Below are 20023 nucleotides of genomic sequence, written 5' to 3'. Positions count from 1 at the left end.
ATAGCATGATGGGTCATCTAGACCTTAGATTCATAGTGGGAATGGTATTCCAACCATCTATTTTAATCATAGGCCATGCATGTGCTAGATCCATGTTGTAATAGTAATCAATGTATGATGTGTGGTGTGATTGATCTCGGGAGGGCTCAATAGTGGCAGAGCCCTTTTTCCTATGGCCGAATCGTCTTCCTCTCTCTTCTTTCCTTTATTTTTCTAATGTTAGCATTCTGATCATGTATGTGTGGCCCACCTTGTGGACCAACAAAAATCCAGACCATCCATGGAGGTTGGACGTCCATGTTGGTCCATCCTTAGACATGTGGCCCCAAATCCACCTAAATGGGGCACATGTAAGGGGTTTTTGATGATGGAGAAGGTCTGGATATTTGTGGGGCCCACTGGGGTGGTCCACAACATGATTTTTGAGGGTTAAACCTCTTCTTAAATGATGTTTATATTCAATTCTTTCAAGTACATGTTGCTGTCTAAATCTGTCTGAACAGATTTTGGGCCAACTTAAGGCTAGGATTTGGGGCTTTTGCTAGGGAATTTTATACCAAGTGAAATATGATTTTTGAAGATGGGTATCCCACCTATAATCATGCCAAATTTCAGCCCTAATTGACCTCATTTGAGTCCCCAAAAGGGTGGGTTAATATGGGTACTTATTGAATTTTCTGCTGTAATTCCAACAAGGTTGCAATTTGGAAATATAAAATTATAAAATAGTTTCTGATCAAGTGAGCCACTTTGATGGACCCCATCTTGTACTACATATATGAGAGAAGGTTTAAATTTAATTTTCCCAAATTTTTTTACATCCAGGGCCCACCCCATTGGGTGCTCAATCATGGTCTATCCAGAATTCTGCACTTAGCAGAATTTCTGGATAGATTGTAATTCTGAATTTAATTAAAATATTTTTGATCATCAAAAAATTATAAAATTTTGTAGAGGTGTGTTCCACCCATGGTAGGACCCACCTACCAATATTTGGGGCCAACGGACCCCTGTGCACACCGTGACAAGGGCTGGACAGGCCCACCACGTTGGGATGTCCAAGTTGGACAGATTTTCTGGATAAACTGTTTTCTTTAAACTAATTAAAATAATTCTAGTTATCCAAAAATTATGAAATTTTGTAGAGATGTGTCCCACCCATGGAAGTACCACTCTGCAAATGTTCAAGGCCATCGGGCTGCTGTACCATCTGTGGTGTGGCCTGAAGTGGCCCACTAGGCGGGGACGCCCAGGCTGGGGCGTCCAGCCTTGGCTGATTGTCCAGGCCACTTTGTGGGCCCACATTAATGTATTTTATATCCCACCATTCATTCATGTGGGGTCCATTGGATGAGTTTTTGGGCTAAATACCCAAGCCCATAGGACTGCCCACCATGGGACGCCCAACCCATTGAGCTGCTGCTGGACGTTTAGTCCGGCAGCATGGCCCATCTGATTTGTGTATTCAATCTACTCCCTTCATCTGGTGGACCCCCCTGTGACATGTATGGATCACCACGAATTAAAATAAACATATAAATTAATTAATTTCTAAATTTTCAGTAATGCCAAATTGTGTGTGGGCTGGAATTTCAGCAATATGCCCAAAGTTGCTCCCTATAAATGAATGTTTTGGGGCAGCATGGTCCACCAAATTTGGGGATATTATTACACACATCTTGCCTTATTTTTAATTAGATTTTGGGCTTAATTAGTGTATATTTAAGGCTCATTCTAATTGGAATCTTATTGGACTAGTCTTCATAGTTATTTGTTGGGTTTTCTTAAGCCCATTGACTTGAAACTTTCTTAATAGGACCCTGACCTTTGGGCCTATATTTAATACACTATCGTGATGGGTTTTATAGGCCAAAATACTCAAGTAGTGGGGCCCTTGCTTGCCCATTAAAATAAACCTATACGTGGGCCGAGATGTGAGGCCTAACTTACTTGTTTTAAATATAAAGATTACCCATATGTTGGAATAATGGGCTGCCCATTAGGCCCTCCACAATATGTGGGTTTATGATCTTCATGGTTGGGCCCAAACCTTGCCTATGGGCCCACCATATTGCTTATGAGTTGGGCTTTGTATGTTTGCCCACTAGGCCCATGATCGGTTTAGGCCTTGAGCCTTGATCTGTATTTGGTTAGAAGCGGGCTACCTCTTGGGAATCAGTTGAGGTTGGATGTCCTCCTGGGTGATCCTAAGATAGGCTCATGGGTTTCTCTATGGGTGGTTTAAGGCCCACCATAGACCATAGGTCATTTATTTGAGGCTCAATGTGGATGTACGTGGAGCCTACCTTAACATATGTTTGGTCCAAGCTGTTCAAGCCTTGGATCGCCCGATCTTAGAGGCACTCTCTGCCTTGGGTTGCTACTGGACTCATAGTCCAGTAGCAGGCCCACTTGATCTTTTTCATGATGTATACACTCCCTCCATCTGGTGGGGCCCCCTGTGAGTATTGTTGGCCTTCATGAGATCATTCCCACATAGTTGACTAACTTCTGGGCTTAGCAGGTCTAGGAAGTTGAATGAGCCGAAAGCTTATCAAGGGGCCTTAAATGTACATTGTTATGGCTGAAACTTTATTGGATGTGGGGCCCGCCATATTGAGAACTTGTGTACATGTTGCATGCCTATATTTTATAATCATTGGGTTTAATTAGTGCATTCTTTTGGGTCACCTTTAGTGATCATATGAGGACCCCATCTTAAGATCAGATTTTTGGGACATCCAGTGGGCCCAGAGTGGGCAGGGACGTCCCAGCTTAGCCCAGCCATATATTGGGCCGACTTCCACCATTTTGATGGACTTATAGGCTGAGATAAGGATGGTATTGGGCCCTTGGTTGCCCGCTTAAATTGCTAATTATTAGGATGATGCAGTGGGGCCCATTTCATCCAAAGTTAAACTTATTTTTGGACCATATATTATGTACGCAGGTTACCCATCAAGTCCAACTTAATGTATGAAATTCCATGGCCATTGGAAATTGGGCCTTGGGCCTTAATTTCCCTCTTGGGGCCCATGTTATTGAATGTAGCATTAGACCCTTTTTCTTGTGGCCCATTATGAGGAATATATGTATGTGGCCACATATTTTTATCTTGATTGTGGGCTTTGAGCCTTCTATCCATATAGTTCATCGTTGATATGCCTTTTGGGGAATGGTAGTTAAACGTCCCCATTATGAACCCCCCAGGCCCGATAGTATCTAAGTGTAATTGGCTGCCCATCTTAGACTCTTGTTAGGGCCATTCTGCATTATTTAGTACTGTAGCTTATATGCTTAGTCTCGTGGACTACCCCAGGTAAATGGACCTCCACTAGAGGTTGGTTCCTTATGAATATTGTTTAACTACCTAGTCTCGGTCCCTTCTTGTATAGGAGGAATGTGCCGCATTATATATCACCGCATAACGCGTCTAAATTCATCTTCATGTCCCATGTGCATCATTGTATGCTTGAATAACATTGTGTGTGTGTGGTTATGATTGTGCCATTGGGCATTGCATGATACCTTCCCCGAGGGACGAATATCCCCTCTTGAGCACGTTGAATACTTGGAGTTGATGCATGGTTGATTGTGTGATTCATGCATCCAGCATTGCATAACATATGAACATTATCGCCCTTGCTTCATCAGGGCTGTAGCCTGCACAGATACATCGTGGATGGCCATGTTTAGACATCGAAAATGTTACTTGAGCATATAGGGTGCATAAGATGCCCATGGGTGAAATTCTCAAAACTTCCATGGTACTAAGGATCTGTTCCAATGCTGTGACCGGGTGGAAACATGAGCGCACAAGGGTCTTGCACCTTTAGGCCGCGACTCCCACTGTTGTGTAGTCGGTTGGATTGGGGTGTGGCCTTACCCGCCTGAGAGAAAGAGGGCAATAGCTAGGCTGAATCTGACCAGCTCGTGAATGGGTCTGTTACCGTCAGGCCTTGCTGGTGATTGGTTGTCCACAAGTAGATAGTGAGGTCTCTTACGCTCGTTTGACTGTGCGGGTCTGTAGAGCGGCAGTCATTCGGCAGTGCACTAGACCCCGGTGATTTCCTTATGATGGAAATGTACTTGATATGTAGGTTGGATATGAGCACTGACATTACTTCGCACTGCATTTGCATCGGTTGTATAAGCCTTATATTGCATCGCCTTGGCATGACGCCTAGTACTCATTGCATTACGGTACTCATTGTGTTATATAGCCTTAGTATGGCTTCCTACATGATTGTATTGCCTTGGTATAGCTCCTTGCGTTCATGACATCCTTGGTAAGGCTAGTGGTATTGGTATTGATTATGACTCCCTCCTGCATTCTCAATTTTTTTCTGAGCACCATTGTCACACACTTGCATTGCCCTCTAAGCTTCTATAAGCTTATGCACGATTGATGCATGCAGGGGATCCTAGGTAGGCGTCATAGCAGCTGAGCTTGGATTAGAGTTGCGCCGAGGACCCCCAGTGTTGCAAATCTTCTTCCTACTTCCTTCATTATTAGATGTATTTCTTTTCAGCTATGTATTCGTAAAAGTTCAAATTTATAGTGAATTTTATAATGTGTCTTTTTATTAATTCTGAAATTTACTTGTTGTGATCTTGGGTATGCTCGTATTGAAAATGGTTATACGGTTATGGAAATCCTCCTTGCGGGATCCTAGAATCGGAACCTACCTTAAAAGCTGAGAATGGGGTACTACGGAGGTTATTGCGGCCAGAACCGGCTATCGGGTTCCTTGTGAGTTTGGTTACCGAATCTGGGTCGTGACACCTAGCAATTTAGTCGAGGGAATACTCAGTGTCAGCATACGCAATGACATAATTACAGTAAACTCTGACGATGATGATTTATTTGTTAAAGGAGACTTACCCTTTTCTTTCCGAGTCTATTGCGAAGTCACGGTCGTAAGGACCAAAAAATCCCATGAAGTAAACGAAACGGTTCCAACTTGTCCTAGATAAAGTGGAGGTAGAGCTAACATAGGATTCCGTCTTACTGCATTATGCGTAATGGGTCATTTGATTGCCTGTAATAGAATCGGGCTTATGGTTGGAGGAACTTTTGCTCTTCTAGATGACACAATTGTCCATTCCTCTTCATTGCTCTGTGTGATTGGTGATCCAGAAACCACCCCGGTCATTGTTCGTGGCTTGTTGCCTTTGATTGGAGTTGGCCGAACTTTCTTAATCGAGGTCTTAGATGATGTTTGCATGTCATTGACATAATCGATAGCGAATCCATTAGGCGTAAAATAGAAGACTGTGTTAATCAGGAGGGGAGTCATCATAGTCAAGAAAGGTTGAAATTCTTGAAGAAGATGAGCAATGCTTTAGTAATACATGATGAATAAAATACACTTTGTTTGTGTGATAAAGGGGAGGATGTTCCCGTTGAGAGTCACCATTTTGGCGCTACTGCAACGTCATTTGATGACAAGCATTCTTATAATTATCCCAAAGTTAGTATTAAATATAGATATCCCAACCAGAGATTCTGGGTTCAATTCCCAGCAGAGTTTTCATTTTGTTTCGACAAGAAACAAATGTATCGCAATTGGGATATTCGTATTCAATAATAACAAAGGAAAATAAAAAAACAACCATCATCATCATCATTTTTATTATTTCTAGGTTTCAATTACATCATCACATTTTCCTTAATTCCAAAACAAAGTATATTTAACAAATATGATAAAGGAATTAAGGACAATTCAAGTAATAACTCCAGTAGCATTCCAGCTCGTGAAATACCCGTCTTAATGACAAAAGCATCATGCGGATTTGAAGATCCTTTATTCATTTATGATATGCTTGAGATGCGGCCATAGATAATTATCTTGAAGGAAATGGGTAGTCCCATAAGAGATTACCAATCTTGTGAGAAATCCCCAACAAAAAAATATATAAAATATATGTGTTGTGCGACTGCGCAATGAACTCCTGTTGCGTGGTCACGCAACATGCCTCCGCTTAGACTCCCAAAGTTCTCTTCTTCTTCTTCTCCTTTTTGCATTACGCTGCGGAATATCCGAAAGAGTCTTTGGAGAAATTTTAGGTTTTCTCTGGTTATGCTAGAGCTTCGTACTTATGAATGTACCAAATGAGAGGGGGAGGGGGGCATTTATAGGCCATCACACATGCGAACTGGAAATCCGTTCAATACGATCTTATTGCTCGGTCGCGTAACAACTCTTCATTGCGCGGTCGCACAATCAAAGATTCATGCACTTTGAGTAATTTCCCTAAAACCATGACTTTAATAGCATTATAGTTCTCTGTGCGGTCGTGCAATGCATCTCTGTTGTGTGACTGCCCAACAGTTCAATCTTAATGTGAATTGGCCGTGTAACAATCTAATATTGATGCAATTTGAGATATTTTTGTGCCCTAACAACCGATATTAACTATGGATCACCGATATTCATTGTGGCTCACAAATATCGCCGATATTCAATGATGATTGCCAATATTAACTGTGGATCATCGATACGTACTGTGTATCATCGATCTGATGAAAATGGTCATAACTCCCTCGTTACATGCCTGATTTATGTAATCTTATTCTCGTTGGAAACATAATTTAATAAAATTTCAAATGGCTTTGGGATAATATCATTTAGAAAACATTTGATTGCCTAAAAGTGAACCTAAACGTCATCAAGGAATATGTATCGTTGATACACATTGGATCGTCGATTTGACGAAAACGGTCATAACTCTCTTGTTATGACCATTGATCCATTTTTACATTTATTCACTATAACATTTATCCATTTCAACATTCATCATATTCATCCATTACAACATTCTTCATTTTCAAAATTTATCCATTACAACATTCATCTATTTCAACATTCATCACATTTATCTACTACAACATTTTTCTATTTCAAAATTTATTAATTACAAAATTCATCCTCTTCACAAATTCTCACCATTGATACATATAAAAAAGAAAAACATACAAAAGCCACTATTATCCTAATATAAACCTACCTTTGGCAATCATATCTTCTATGCCGGACATGTGGTTGAAAATCTTTAAACATATATGCAAAAGCTTGCTATAATGGAGGGAATGACGCCAAATGCATGCCAGAAGCTCATTGGAGTGGGTGTCACAAAGGTGGAAATGGTCCTAACGGCCAAAATGTTCCCTCTCGTGAAAAAAGAAGAAAAAGAAAGAAAATACTAAATGACCTTTCCGCGCAAAGGTCTCACCTATTAAACCCATCCCATATCTTGTTTGAGACCCACTGGATCATTCTGTAGTAGATACAAGCCGTCCACATGAAAGGGTTTTAACTTCATGCCATTTAACCCAAGTTTGAGGGCAAAACTCATCACAGATAAAGTACATCGGATAAAATGATTCCAAATTAACTCACATCGTTAATGTAGTTGTGAGTTACAAACAACTCTAAGATTTTTTTTTTTTAATAAAACACTGAATTGCTCGGCTTGGGAGTGTACATACTTTGCTTGAGCTCTTCCATATTCCTAACCATGCGAAATACTCAATTGTACATCCCGGAATCCGACCGTTATCTCTTCAAGAGAAGCGGTCCGAGAGGTCGATGCTCCATTTTGGTTAATGGGATTGAGCGTCGGACTAGTGTTTAGATTCAATGATTCGGGGGCCGCTTGAATCGACATGCCATTGGTTGGAGGTGGTGAGGTTGTTGTCAAGGGTTCAGCCTCAGCAATTCAATTGCTTATTTTATTCATATTTCTGATTAGTCAATTGGCAATGTTGCACCGATAAATAAATTAGAGAAAGGATCCCACCAAGTGTGCTAAGAAATATATTGTTGATTTCAATCTCGATCGCGTGATTAGTGTGGGCGTGCTAGAATTGAATGCGCGGCTCAATTCAAACCAAATAACTACGACCCCAAGTGTCAAGACTAAATTATAGGTTGGAAATCGACCATATATGACCGACATCTAATAATATTGGTCGCCTATTTAGTCACTTGCACAACGTTGCTTAAGAAGATTAGGCAATTGTCAGAGGGTGGGGTTCATCCTCTAAAATGGGTTACACTTTTGCCTTCCATATGAAAAGACTTTTTTTTGTTTTCAGTAAGATTAAAAAAAATTTCTTATAATAAGCTGCAGAGAACAACTGCAGAACACCTCTCTAGATGGAGAACTTCAATTGATACTCGAACCGATTCTAACATATGAGCGTATATTCGAATTACAACTAAAGTTAATAACTACTTGATTACTATTACATATTATATTAAAAAATGCAAATGACTAGTAAAGTTAAAGATTATACTAAGGAATGTAAATGATAAATAGTCGAAAAATAGAATTGGTTTGGTTGGTATGCGAGGATCTCTTTTGCTAATTATAACTTTAACTTGATCATATGGATTGGTCCCACATTTTTATCATTGTCATAACCGCTCTAGTATTATTAATCATCTTATTAATCATTTGTAATTTTTATTTTCTTAGCTCGCCACTTGTGTGAATACCCAGTCCAAGCGTCCTTCTCGACATGATCCAATTGTCTTACTACATGTTACTCTAATGGATGATGTGATATCACTTGATAAACGTCGGCTCTATTACCACGAGATTCCCTTTAAATATTAGGAAGATATCACCCAGGAATTGATTACAACTCACGTGATTTAGAAAAACAGATGGTCAGGTGGATTTCTCACAAAAATCACAAGATCACATCATCACAGTGGGCCCACCTAGCTTCTGACAGCAGGAACTTCCTCTCGCAGGCAATCCGCGTCTCAAATACATCTGTTGGCATCGTAACAACGGTTTCGATCACAAACATGGTCCACACTCCACAAAACCAAAACTCGAGCAGCTGTGCGTATCCTCGAGTGGAGGGTTTTATTAATATAATCGCGCCTGGTTTGCGTTGAAAGGTGGGGGTTTAGATTCGGGAATGGCGAAGTCGTGCAAAGGCCTCGCCATGGAACTCGTCAAGTGCCTCAGCGAAACCGACTGTGTCAAGGCAATCTCTCTCTCTCTCTCTCTCTCTCTCTCTCTCTCCAATTGATCAATCAATCTGCCCTGTCCATTAGGTCCATCGCGCATTTCGTGGGCTACCATGCAAAAATTGCGCCAATCTGACGATTCCAACCACCCGATCGTATATCCAATAGAATTGACGTTCAAGATGCTTTTAGGTCTATTCAACAATTCGAGTTATCCATTCCTTGTTTCTCGTCATGGATTGCCTATGGTTCGGAAGCATCATTTCCATTAGACGATCCTAATAATCTGTTCTGTAGGTTTCAAATTGGATGGTTATAGAAGAGAAGGTGAGCTTACGGATGGATTGGATCATCGGATCAGTAAGATTTGACATGGTATACCATGATCTTTCTGGACCAGATGGATGGTTCCGATTGATAGATTGGACTGTTCAAGTGTTGTAATGTGAAGCATGGAGCCTTTTATCTCAATGTTTATGTTATCGTAACAAGATCATACTGATTTTTCATCTGGTTTTGAATTTTCACATCTTAGTAATTAACAGTCATTGATGCATGTTTTATCAATTCTTCAATAATATAGAGTGCCAATTTTTTATTTTTTATTCATGAGAACTCTTATTAGTTCTGATCATTATCCTCCAAGTCATTCACTGTAACACAGACATTAGTCATACTTGCAATCGTAATGAGGTGTTATATGATGCTCGATCGAGATATATGTTGCTTCTTTGATTTTAAAATCCATGAATGCCCTATAGTTGCTCGACGAAATGCTAAGTAGAGGAAGGTTATTGCCATGGGGCTGGTGATCACGAGAACCTCACAGACTTTCTCTATGAACGGGTGTATAGGGTTTCCCTTGCTTCTTCCCTCACCCACACAGAGGTCTGTTATGGCCCACCATTTATGGGCAAAAAACCATTCATATCTACACATGCAATACGGGAGAAACTGCCCTTCTCATTTAGGGCCCGTTTGGATATCACCAAGCTAGTTACTTTTTCTACTTACAACAGTAGATAAGTAACTAATTTGAGATAAGTAAGTTTGGTTTAAGATCAATTATAAGTAACTTTTTTACTTGAAGCTACTTAATCATTTAGCTTAATAAGTAGAAACCAAGACAAGTTACTTCAAGCATAAGTAGCTTATCTTAAGTAACTTATGATCCAAAAGCCCCCTTATTGTTTATTTTTCGAATGGATCCAAGGATAAGCCCGCTCAGGAGGGAAAAAATGGGATGTTGTTGACTTAGTCAAAGAAGACTCTACCAGCCATTCACATCTGCTGCACGTGCTAACATGATTGACCCTACAAGGTAAAGTTGGAGCCATTATGTGATGGGGCATGTGGCTTGATATCCTTATACTAAATAATCCTAGCGATTGATGAGAATGGGCAATTACAATAAATAAGCCACATTAGACAAGGGCCAAGTCGGACAGTGAAGATAATGATTAGGAGGATTTTTGGGGACCTCCCATCCACCATGGGACCAATTGCTTGAATGGTCTGTTGGGCTGACTCAATTGAACATATTATTTTTCATTAGTTGTAATGGGCGACTTGAGTGAAAAAATGTGATATCGAGATCGTGCGTTGTGCCTGGACATTGCCGGATTACGAGTAAGGGGGTGGAGAGATATACTTCTTGGTTACCCCTTGACTAGCTGTTGCTCAAATTAAGTTGTGAAACTTCATTTGATGGATCTGTATTTGCTAGTATACTGTTTCCTCTCAGTTAATCGAATTTATCTTCTAAACATCTAATGAGCTGCATTTCTTCAGGTCGAGAAACGCTCATACAGGGATTGCGCTGGAGAAAAAAGTCCATCCATATCAAGCGAGTGTGTTGGCTTAAGGGAGACATATTTCAATTGCAAGAGAGGCCAGGCATGTTTTTGCTATTCACCACCTTCTCCATGAATGGTCCACTAGTCTAGAAAAACAGTTATTTTATATTATAATTCTCTGGAGAAATGATCTACGCTCTCATAGCACTGTTATTACACACAATGCTTTAACTTCCGTTTAAACATATTGATAATCCGATGAATTGATCTGGACCGACTATTTAAGCTAATCTACGATCCATGGGCCACCATGTGAGAAATCATATCAATCCAGCAATCTTGTGCAATTTATAAGCCATTGATGGATGGTTGGGATCATCTTACCCAATGTTGTCGAATAGCATATGCGATTGTGTGCGATCGCATATGCGTGTGCGCATATGCGATCGCACAATTGCATATGCGGTCGCTTTTTTTTTTTTTTTTGCATTTTTCAAAAAATTTAAAAAAAATCAGAATAAATTATTGTATGTCATTGGCCCTTGAAATACATTTAATTTAAGTAAAATAAAACCAATTACACTTACAATTTTACATAATGAATTAAATATTAAGTCAAGTCATCATTCATCAACATTTCTACTACATTCTACAATATAGTTAACTTCTTAACAATTAACATTTAACAAATATGAAATATCGATATTTAACAATCAACATTCAACACTACATGATGTACATCAACAATCAACATCAACTCAACACACTTAGTAAAAAAAATGAAGAAGTTATTTATTAATTGTTTATCTAATCAATAATCATATACATTGATCTAGTAGCCATTGTGGCATATCACGACCAGGTCCACCACCACCACCACCATCACCGTCATCATTCGAGTTATCTCTTTCTTCCACATACACTTCTTCTTCTTCCGTTTCTTCATCATCTGTACGTACTAATACTTCATTTACATCCAATGGTAGATGATCTTCAGCTTGATCATCATTATCACCATCTCCTTCTTCAATTTCCTTAATCTCTTCAATGGGTTGACGACTACCTTCACCAGGTGTCGATCCGTATGCGACATCTTCAACTTGTGCCTATGTCAGCTCCTCTCCAGCAAATACCGGGTCTTCTGTCTCTACGAGCCACTCGTTATTTGCATCCAACTCATCTAAGCAGATAGGGTCAAAGAAACTGGGCTTTTCTTTCTTAGTTTGGAATCGTTCTCGCAATTTTTGATTGTATTGAACGAAAACCAAGTCGTTAAGCTTTTTTGGCTCAAGGCGATTCCTTTTCTTGGTATGAATCTGTAAGAAAGAAAGTGCATTTGACATTAGCTATTTAGGTAATTAATTTAGCTTAGGCTACTAAAAAATTAAAGTTTACAAACAATTACTTAACAGTTTAAACTTATCGCCTCGAACGTGCTCCAATTGCCCTCGCAACCACTGACAGAACACGTGAGTCCAAAAATCTTCATAGCCAGCTTCTTTAGAGCTGGATCCTTCCCGTTCAAGTTCACTCCATAGGCAGCCCACCAGTCAGCTGAGAAAAACAGTTTAAGTAGGTTAGAGACACTTTGTAGAAAAACTATTTGGAAGAGTACACAGTACACTAACATTCATAGAAGTACTTACTGGGTAATTTCATTGTCCGATGCCTTATTACGATATCCCTTCACTTTTTGTGTAGAAGTCCAGCAAAGTTGAGATCTTGTCCTGTTCTCCTCTATCTGGAATCATTCTTTCCAAGACATCAATAAATCCAACCATATACATAGTTAGTGCTTCTGCTAGATCAACAGAAGTGAATAAATAGGCTGGGTTAAGGATGTAAGTAGCCGAATACAATGGGGATGACATTTGGCTTCCCCATCTTCTATCTATAATATCTAAAATTGACTTGTAATTATGGTGATATCTATGGTTAAAATGGTCCATGATCTTATTTTTCGCTCTCTCCATCGCATCATATATGTAGCTCATTGCAGGCTTCTCATCCCTGTCCACCAATTGCAATACAGTGACTAAGGGCTCGGATGCTTTTAGCGCCTTTACCACCTGAGTCCAAAAACTTTGAGAAAGAATTGTTTGTTGAACCCGTTTCTCTTCAGCCTTCTTTGACCAAGGTGTACTTGTGGTCTCGACCGGCCTGTCGAAGTAGGGGGAGTGGGACTAGCTTCATCTACATTAACTACATTTATATCTTCATATGTATCTTGTTCCAGATATTCCTCCTGACGTAGGGCATTATCGCATCTCTTTCTTGGTTGTTTTTCCATATACTCCACGATCTCCCTTCGGATTTTTGGAGTAATTTTGTCGCATGCTTTTGCATTTGACCCCGGTAAATGTGCAAGGTGTTGCTTGTGCCTTGCAATGCCACCGGAACTCACATACCCACATAACTCACATACTATGTAAGTCTTTTCCGTAACACTATGGCAGTGCCCATACTTCCAACCTGGGTCATTCAACATGGGTTTCAAAGAGGAAGATTGGGAAGAAGACATTATGATGGTGGTGTGTGTATTATTGATTGCTAGTAGCCTAGTACTAAAAAGTAATTAGAAACTTGAAAGTAAACTAAAAAGTAAACTAAAGTAAAGTAAGAGACTAAGATCTAAGAGTAAAGAGATTAAAGAGATGGGACTTGGGAGATTTTGAGAGAGAGAGAGAGAGAGAGAGTTACACACTTACACACTTACACACTTACACACTTTACACTAGTAGTAGTCTAGTAGACTAGTAGTAGTCTAGTAGAAAATAAGAGGGAAAAGAAAAAGAGATAGAGGGGGAGAGAGAGAGAGTTGAGTTACACTTGTAGAAAGGGAGAAGAAGAGGGAAAAAAAATGAGAAAGAGAGAGAGGGTTGAGTTACACTTGTAGAAAAGAGAGGGAGAGAGAGAGATTTACACACAAACAAAATTAAAATTACAAATTTAAAAGAGGTTCCAACTTTCAAATTCTTCAATCGTCACTTCTTGTCTAAGTTGTCTTCTCTTCAACTTTATCCCTTGACTTAAGTATTGATCTTGAATTCTTGTTGTACTTGTAACTTGTAAGTTATAACTTATAACTTGCAAGTTGTAAGTTGTAAGTTGTAACTTGTAACAAAGTAACAAACAAACTAAAAAAAAAAAGATAGAAGTTGTTAGAACTTAGAAAACTTAGAACTTGAATATTATGAAACTCTAAGAGAAAATGAGATAGAAAGAGAGAGTGGTGTATGTTCCCTTGATTGAACTAGAAAGTAGAAAGAGAGTTCAATTCAATGGATGGAGAGCTTGGTTGTCTTGTAGATGTAGTAATGTCTCTTGAAGAGTCTTGAATCTTCTTGATTCTTGAATGTGGATGTATCATGTATGTACCCTTCCTTGATTGAAACTTCAATCTCAATCTTGATTCTTGAAAGTTGAAAGAAATATGGAATTTAGATGGAGAGGAGTGGATGTAGAGTGCTTAGAAATATGTAAGAGAGAATGTAAGAGAGCAAAATAAAGAATAGAGAGAGTTTGAGCCTAAAATGCATGTAGGAGTGCTTAGAATCCATTTTTATAGAGAAAACATCCGGATATTTTTAAAAAAAGGTCAAAAAAGGGTCAGAAATATGACCGTTGGCCAATATGCGATCGCATATGCTGTATGCGATCGCATACATCGCATATGCGATCGCATATACTCGCACATGTGGCATATGCGATTGCATATGTGCAGTGTTCGCATATGCCACTGGCGCATATGCGATCTAGGCTTGAGTATGCGCATATGCGAATGTGCGATCGCACATGACAACACTGATCTTGCCCAAGTGATTTGTTATAATTATTAGAAATTAAGTTGGACCGGGGGCAAATCACATGATTGTTTGATGACTGGGCCTATTTTCTATGAACAATCTTAATCGTCCATCTTGTTGGCTTTGATTGGATGGTTAGGATCATTCGATCAATGCAAACTGGCGAATGGATTACAAGCCAATGATTCATGAAGTTTTCTGATCCTCTGAAGAAAATGCAGCTTTGCTGTTAGAGTTGGAGATCAACAGCAATCACCATTGTTACGCTTCATTTAAAAAGAAGAAGAAGGAGAAGTACAAAGCTCATTATAAAAAGAGATGAATTATAGGGTCCTACTCATTGCAAGGCATGTAGGATTCTGTACATGTGGGCCCATTGTTCAGTGACCCAAACCTTTGATCTAGTGGGCCACAACGTGGATGGAGGACTTACTGAGAAATTTTCAGATTGTGGAGACTGGATTACATTGAATGTGGTATGTTTTTGTATTTTCACCATAACTGTCTATGTATAGGAGTCCAAGGACTAGGATATTCTAATCTGGGAGATTTTCAAGGATTACCCTCCCAATGGTGGGTTCCATAAGGTTAACAGTTTGGATAACAGAGACTTAGTCCCACATGTACATGGAGTCATTGTGTAAGCAAATTATGTGTTGGTTGATGTGCAGGACCCTGCTTCCTCTTAGAGAGATTGAATGTTTGAGGGCCGTGCTCCCTAACCATGCATTACTAAATATTCATAGGAGGCAGCGAGTGCATCCAATTGATATCACACTTCAAAACACATGCAAAACTCGTAATGATAAATCCATCACAGAAAAAAAAGAATTGAAAAGAAATAGCTCATAATGATTGCTTGCCAAATTACTTTCTTGTGCCATATTGCAACCTGTAGGAGTCAGGTGGACACCACTCAAAATAACTTGAACTGTGCAACTGTCACATGCAATGTTTAGAAACTCATGTACTTAACTGAGACTTTGCTGCATATACTTGGTTTTGCCAGTGAGTACTGAGTCCAAAATCCAATGTCGTTAAGTGTCATTTGCGACTCTCTTGTCGACACATGCAATTGAGCTAGGAATCCGGAAGACCCAATATTCAATTCTGAGTGAGAGTTTTTGAATATTGGTTAGCCGTACCAACTTTATGGAATCTTCGATCTGTCAGTCACTGAAGAGCATGTTTAACTTAAGCAACATAATATACGAAATGGCAGTGAGAGCAAACCGTGTAGAAAATAAGTTATTTTAAGACCCCAAGCATCTATGAATGACAGGATTCTAGTGTGGCAGGAATGACCATATTAGAATATAATAGCAACTATATCCATGGTTTAAAAGTCAGTTTCCATTTATCATATTGTTCACCACCAATTTGGGGTCATATCACCTAGTATTGCACTGTATCGTACTGTTTAGGGTCAGTGCAGGCTGATACAGCTATATTGTTCATGGACGTTACCGGTATCAGGCAACATGTACCAGTTTTAGAAGATACTGGTATGTATTGGGCAGTACATATCATGACCTTTATTCCCAAGAGCTGTAGAAAATATCAACTTTATCAGACCCTTTGTGCTTTGGGAATCTGATCCTTTTTGTCTGTTTACATAACGGAGCCAGGTAATGGCCTTATATTTGCAGGGCCAGGCTATTGCGTTTGTATCTTTAATTTACCTTATCAGCTACTTTCCTTCCGTACATGTAGAAAAACATGCATGAGGTCCAGACCAATCATCAAGTAGGCTATAGCTTGGATGGGCCATTCCCCAAAAATCACATTGATCTGACAATTCAAACCATTTTATTGGAGAAGTTTTGGAGAAAAATAGCCGGTTATAAGAGAGTCACACAAATACCTTCTGAGTATCTGTTTTTTCTGTAAATTCCTACATTTGTAATGTTAGGATTGTCCAATCAGTAGTGTGAATTTGGAATATTGCCCATGCGTGGGGTTCACATAATGACTGCTTTGAGATATCATGGACATTGTCACATGTACAAGTCAGTGATAAGTTAAGCGAAAGGAAATGGCGACTTTCTATGATCTTCCTGCACTTGTCCTTTCTCTCTCTCCCTCTCTTCCTGCACTCGTCCTTTGTCTCTCTCTCTCTCTCTCTCTCTCTCTCTCACACACACACACACACACACACACACACACACACACACACCAGCAACACAATTTTATTAAAGAAAAGGAGAAAAGCTGTCTTCTTCTTCTTTTTTAAAAAGGTAAATCTTCGAAAGTTGACCCCTGTAGGGTGTGGATGGACTTGAAATTACAAGTTTAATTTTTCCACCATTTTCTCCCCAGATAAACCAGTGAACATTCATCTACATCTAGCTTTAATTGATTGGGTGGAGGTCATCAGATGCAATAACTCCTTTAAACTCAACTGCAAGGAGGCCCCAACACCATGTTGGATTTGACATTTTTCTGACTTTGGACCATGGGAAGTAGACATTTTCAAAAATTCTATCATTATGCTCTTTCCAAATATCCCACTCGATAACGTACCGAATAATTCTCCAAACAACTTTTCCTCTTGGCTTGAAGGGCCTAGACGACCAACCAAACCATAAATTGCCTATGGATGTGGAGAACCCAAACAATGCTCGAAGAGGTGAAAGAATGAAAACTAGATTTTTGAGAACTCACAGTACAAGAATAAATGGTTAGCGACTACAGAAAAAAAAATATGGCTAACAAACTTCTCAGCTTTCCAGCAGAAAAATGAAAAACTAGTAAGTGCTAGATTTTGTTTCTTCATGTTGTCAATCATGAGGATCTTGTTTGTGGCTGCGTTCAACAGTGCACAAGCCCCACACCTTAGAGAACATGACGGCCTAATCAGGATGGATGAGGAGAGGGCCCTAAAAAATCCTTTTGCTGAAAACTTTCCCTGGGCGAAGGAGCCCAGATTCTTGAGTTATTCTCTCTGATGGGAATGAAGGTTTGTTCGAGAATACCAAGCAACTCTGACAACACGTTCTTTTGAAATCCATAACACTCCTTATAAACTTCAAAATCCACACAACTTTGTCCCAAGATTTCAAAGCCATCCTTGGCAGGAGTTTTCCTTGGTGAGAGCAGGTGGAATTGAGGAAATCTTGTGCTAAAGAGGAACTCCCATCCCCGTCTTCCTGAAATCCGATGCCAATCCCATTTCCGACATTAAATCTCGAACCCTTGGCAAATCTTGTACACGTACGCACGCCTAAAGAAGAAAATATCTTTCCAAACAACAGAACCTCTGCCACATCTAACCTAGAGGGGATCCAATCCCATACTTTTCCCCACATTTGCTTGTAATAATTTTCCTCCATAAAGCTTCTCTGTCCCTAAATGCCACCACCATTTTGTAGGAAGGGCCCATTACTATCTCGAATTCTACCAACAGAAATCCTCAAACTCCTTAACACAATCTCTAATTGGGCTTTAGAATCTGTTTTGTGCATACAAATACACTGTAGAATCCTTTGGTTTGGGTGCTCTTTATGATGTGCTTTCTTCTTGATATTTCTTCTCCTCAGGTTGATATGCGAGCTCGAATACGCGGAAACAAGGGGTATTAGGCAGAGTACTATGCAAATGTAACTGCATCACAGCGGCTGTTGTCTATGGAATACTTTTTTGGGAGTTTTATGTACAGCCAGATAATGTAACTTGTTTTCTTTTGATGTTCTTAATGTGACTACTGCACCAATTGCTAAAACTGGAGAGGTTTAACTTTTGAGTCCTTTGCTTAGTTGGGGCTCGTTTGGATACATGAGTGAACTGAATTATGAATGATGTTTCTTAGTATTTATATTGATAAAAGAGCCTTCAAACTGCAGCTGCATTCATTTCAAGTCCAACTTGAAAGTGTCAAAACTGCAATTTGGAGCTCAGTCCCTTGATGTGTGCCATCCAACCTGCAGATCAAATGAGCCCCACCATGATGATGGGATGCCCCCAAAAAAGTCAGGACCTATCCCATCATTTGGTGGACCACACCATAGAGAACAATGGACAAACCAACCAGAAACCTCCAAATTTACATAATGGCCCATATAATGGTTGGGTTGGCAGGAATTTTGGGGTGTCCAACTTTCATGTTGGGGGGACATAGACAAACTGTCGATATATGAATGCTTCCTGCTCTATTATGACATGGGGTTTTGTCTGTTCCTGGCTTCCCCAGTTTTTGGACTTAAAAATTGCAATGGCTGCTATATTATAGTAGAAGAGTAATTTATCTTTGGCCAATGAAATCAGAGTCAGAAACCACATGTGCATTTGGATGCAAAATTGAATTTATTTTTGAGGAAGGTTTAGGGCCATTTGGTAGATGCCTAAAAATGAGTTCATCTCATCTAGTTAATATCAATAATGTATTAGAGATCATATTTCCTTTTGGTATGGATTCAAAATAATCATGGTAACCAACAATCATATCTCTAATACAATCCTCGTTAAGTAAAATAAGATGAACTGATTTTTAGGTATGCCAAACAGGCCCTTGAGATATCATATGAACATATGATATGGCTATGTGAATAAATTGCAATATTCCCAATATGATATCAGATGTTATTGACCTTGGGGTGATTTTGAGTTCCATTAAATTCATTTGGTGGAGAATGCATAGATAATGCACATTGTGGAATGTATCAATGATGCAAACTGAGAAACCAGCAATCAAACATGGGCTTGGTCCACCGTGTGTGGCTAATGATAGTGATTACATGATAGCTGACCCAAATCTTAGGAGAGAAAACAGGTTTGCAATGATCTAGATCACTGTTCTGTTGAGTCCTATGGACCAAAAGAAACCTGACTGGAATATCTCAGCGAACAGGTGAAAGTAGATCATGGCTGTATTTTCTCTTCTCAACTGTTTATCTATGATTGAGAAATTAACTGTCCTATCAAGGATAACTTTGAGCGGTAGCCCATCGAGGGTGGGACACGACAGACCATTGGTCTGGACTAATGATCCATCATCCCCACTTATCACGCTTTTCTAAGAATGTGGGCCACCCGCATATCATAGGAATCCTTGGTAAAAGAAATGGTAGAGCTGGAAGAATCGAAATATAGTAGAGCCAAATATATGTCACTGGATGATACACGGATCAAGGTCATGAATAAACCACTCGTATTTTCTAGAGGCAGATTGACACCACTGACTGGATGGCAATGAGTCTTGTGCTGACTTGTATGGGTAAACTCCGAGTCGGTTGTGCCTGATCCGGTTTGACACCCTGACACAGGCAATTTGCTGAGGCATTTAACCATGCTTGATGGCTTGGACCGTCCCATGGCCCATTTTCTGAAACATATGCATCCACGTTGGGGGCTGTCTTTTGGATAATCCACTGTTTTTTTTTCCTGAAACACATGTATCTACTACTCATTTGCCTGAAGCTCCCCCAAAGCAGGT

General features: G+C 39.6%; 1 protein-coding gene across 2 annotated transcripts; it reads left to right on the top strand.

Moving 5' to 3' along the window:
• The first annotated feature begins 8502 nt into the window (after positions 1 to 8502).
• On the top strand, positions 8503 to 18387 carry LOC131246027 (uncharacterized). 2 transcript variants are annotated; one of them, XM_058245883.1, is made up of 4 exons: positions 8503 to 9007; positions 10782 to 10886; positions 17411 to 17551; positions 18132 to 18387. In XM_058245883.1, the coding sequence occupies exons 1-3, from the start codon at positions 8939 to 8941 to the stop codon at positions 17429 to 17431; spliced, it is 195 nt and encodes a 64-aa protein (XP_058101866.1). In that variant the 5' UTR covers positions 8503 to 8938; the 3' UTR covers positions 17432 to 17551; positions 18132 to 18387. The 2 variants fall into 2 exon arrangements, 1 of the variants encoding a protein (XP_058101866.1); XR_009171103.1 differs by lacking the exons at positions 17411 to 17551; positions 18132 to 18387 and having other exon boundaries at positions 8503 to 9238; positions 10782 to 10887.
• Positions 18388 to 20023: the final 1636 nt, after the last annotated feature.

This window comes from Magnolia sinica, chromosome 5 (assembly GCF_029962835.1).
Source record: "Magnolia sinica isolate HGM2019 chromosome 5, MsV1, whole genome shotgun sequence".
Taxonomy (NCBI): domain Eukaryota; kingdom Viridiplantae; phylum Streptophyta; class Magnoliopsida; order Magnoliales; family Magnoliaceae; genus Magnolia; species Magnolia sinica.
Note: the sequence above shows the minus strand (reverse complement) of the source record. Positions and strands in the feature narration are given on the sequence as shown.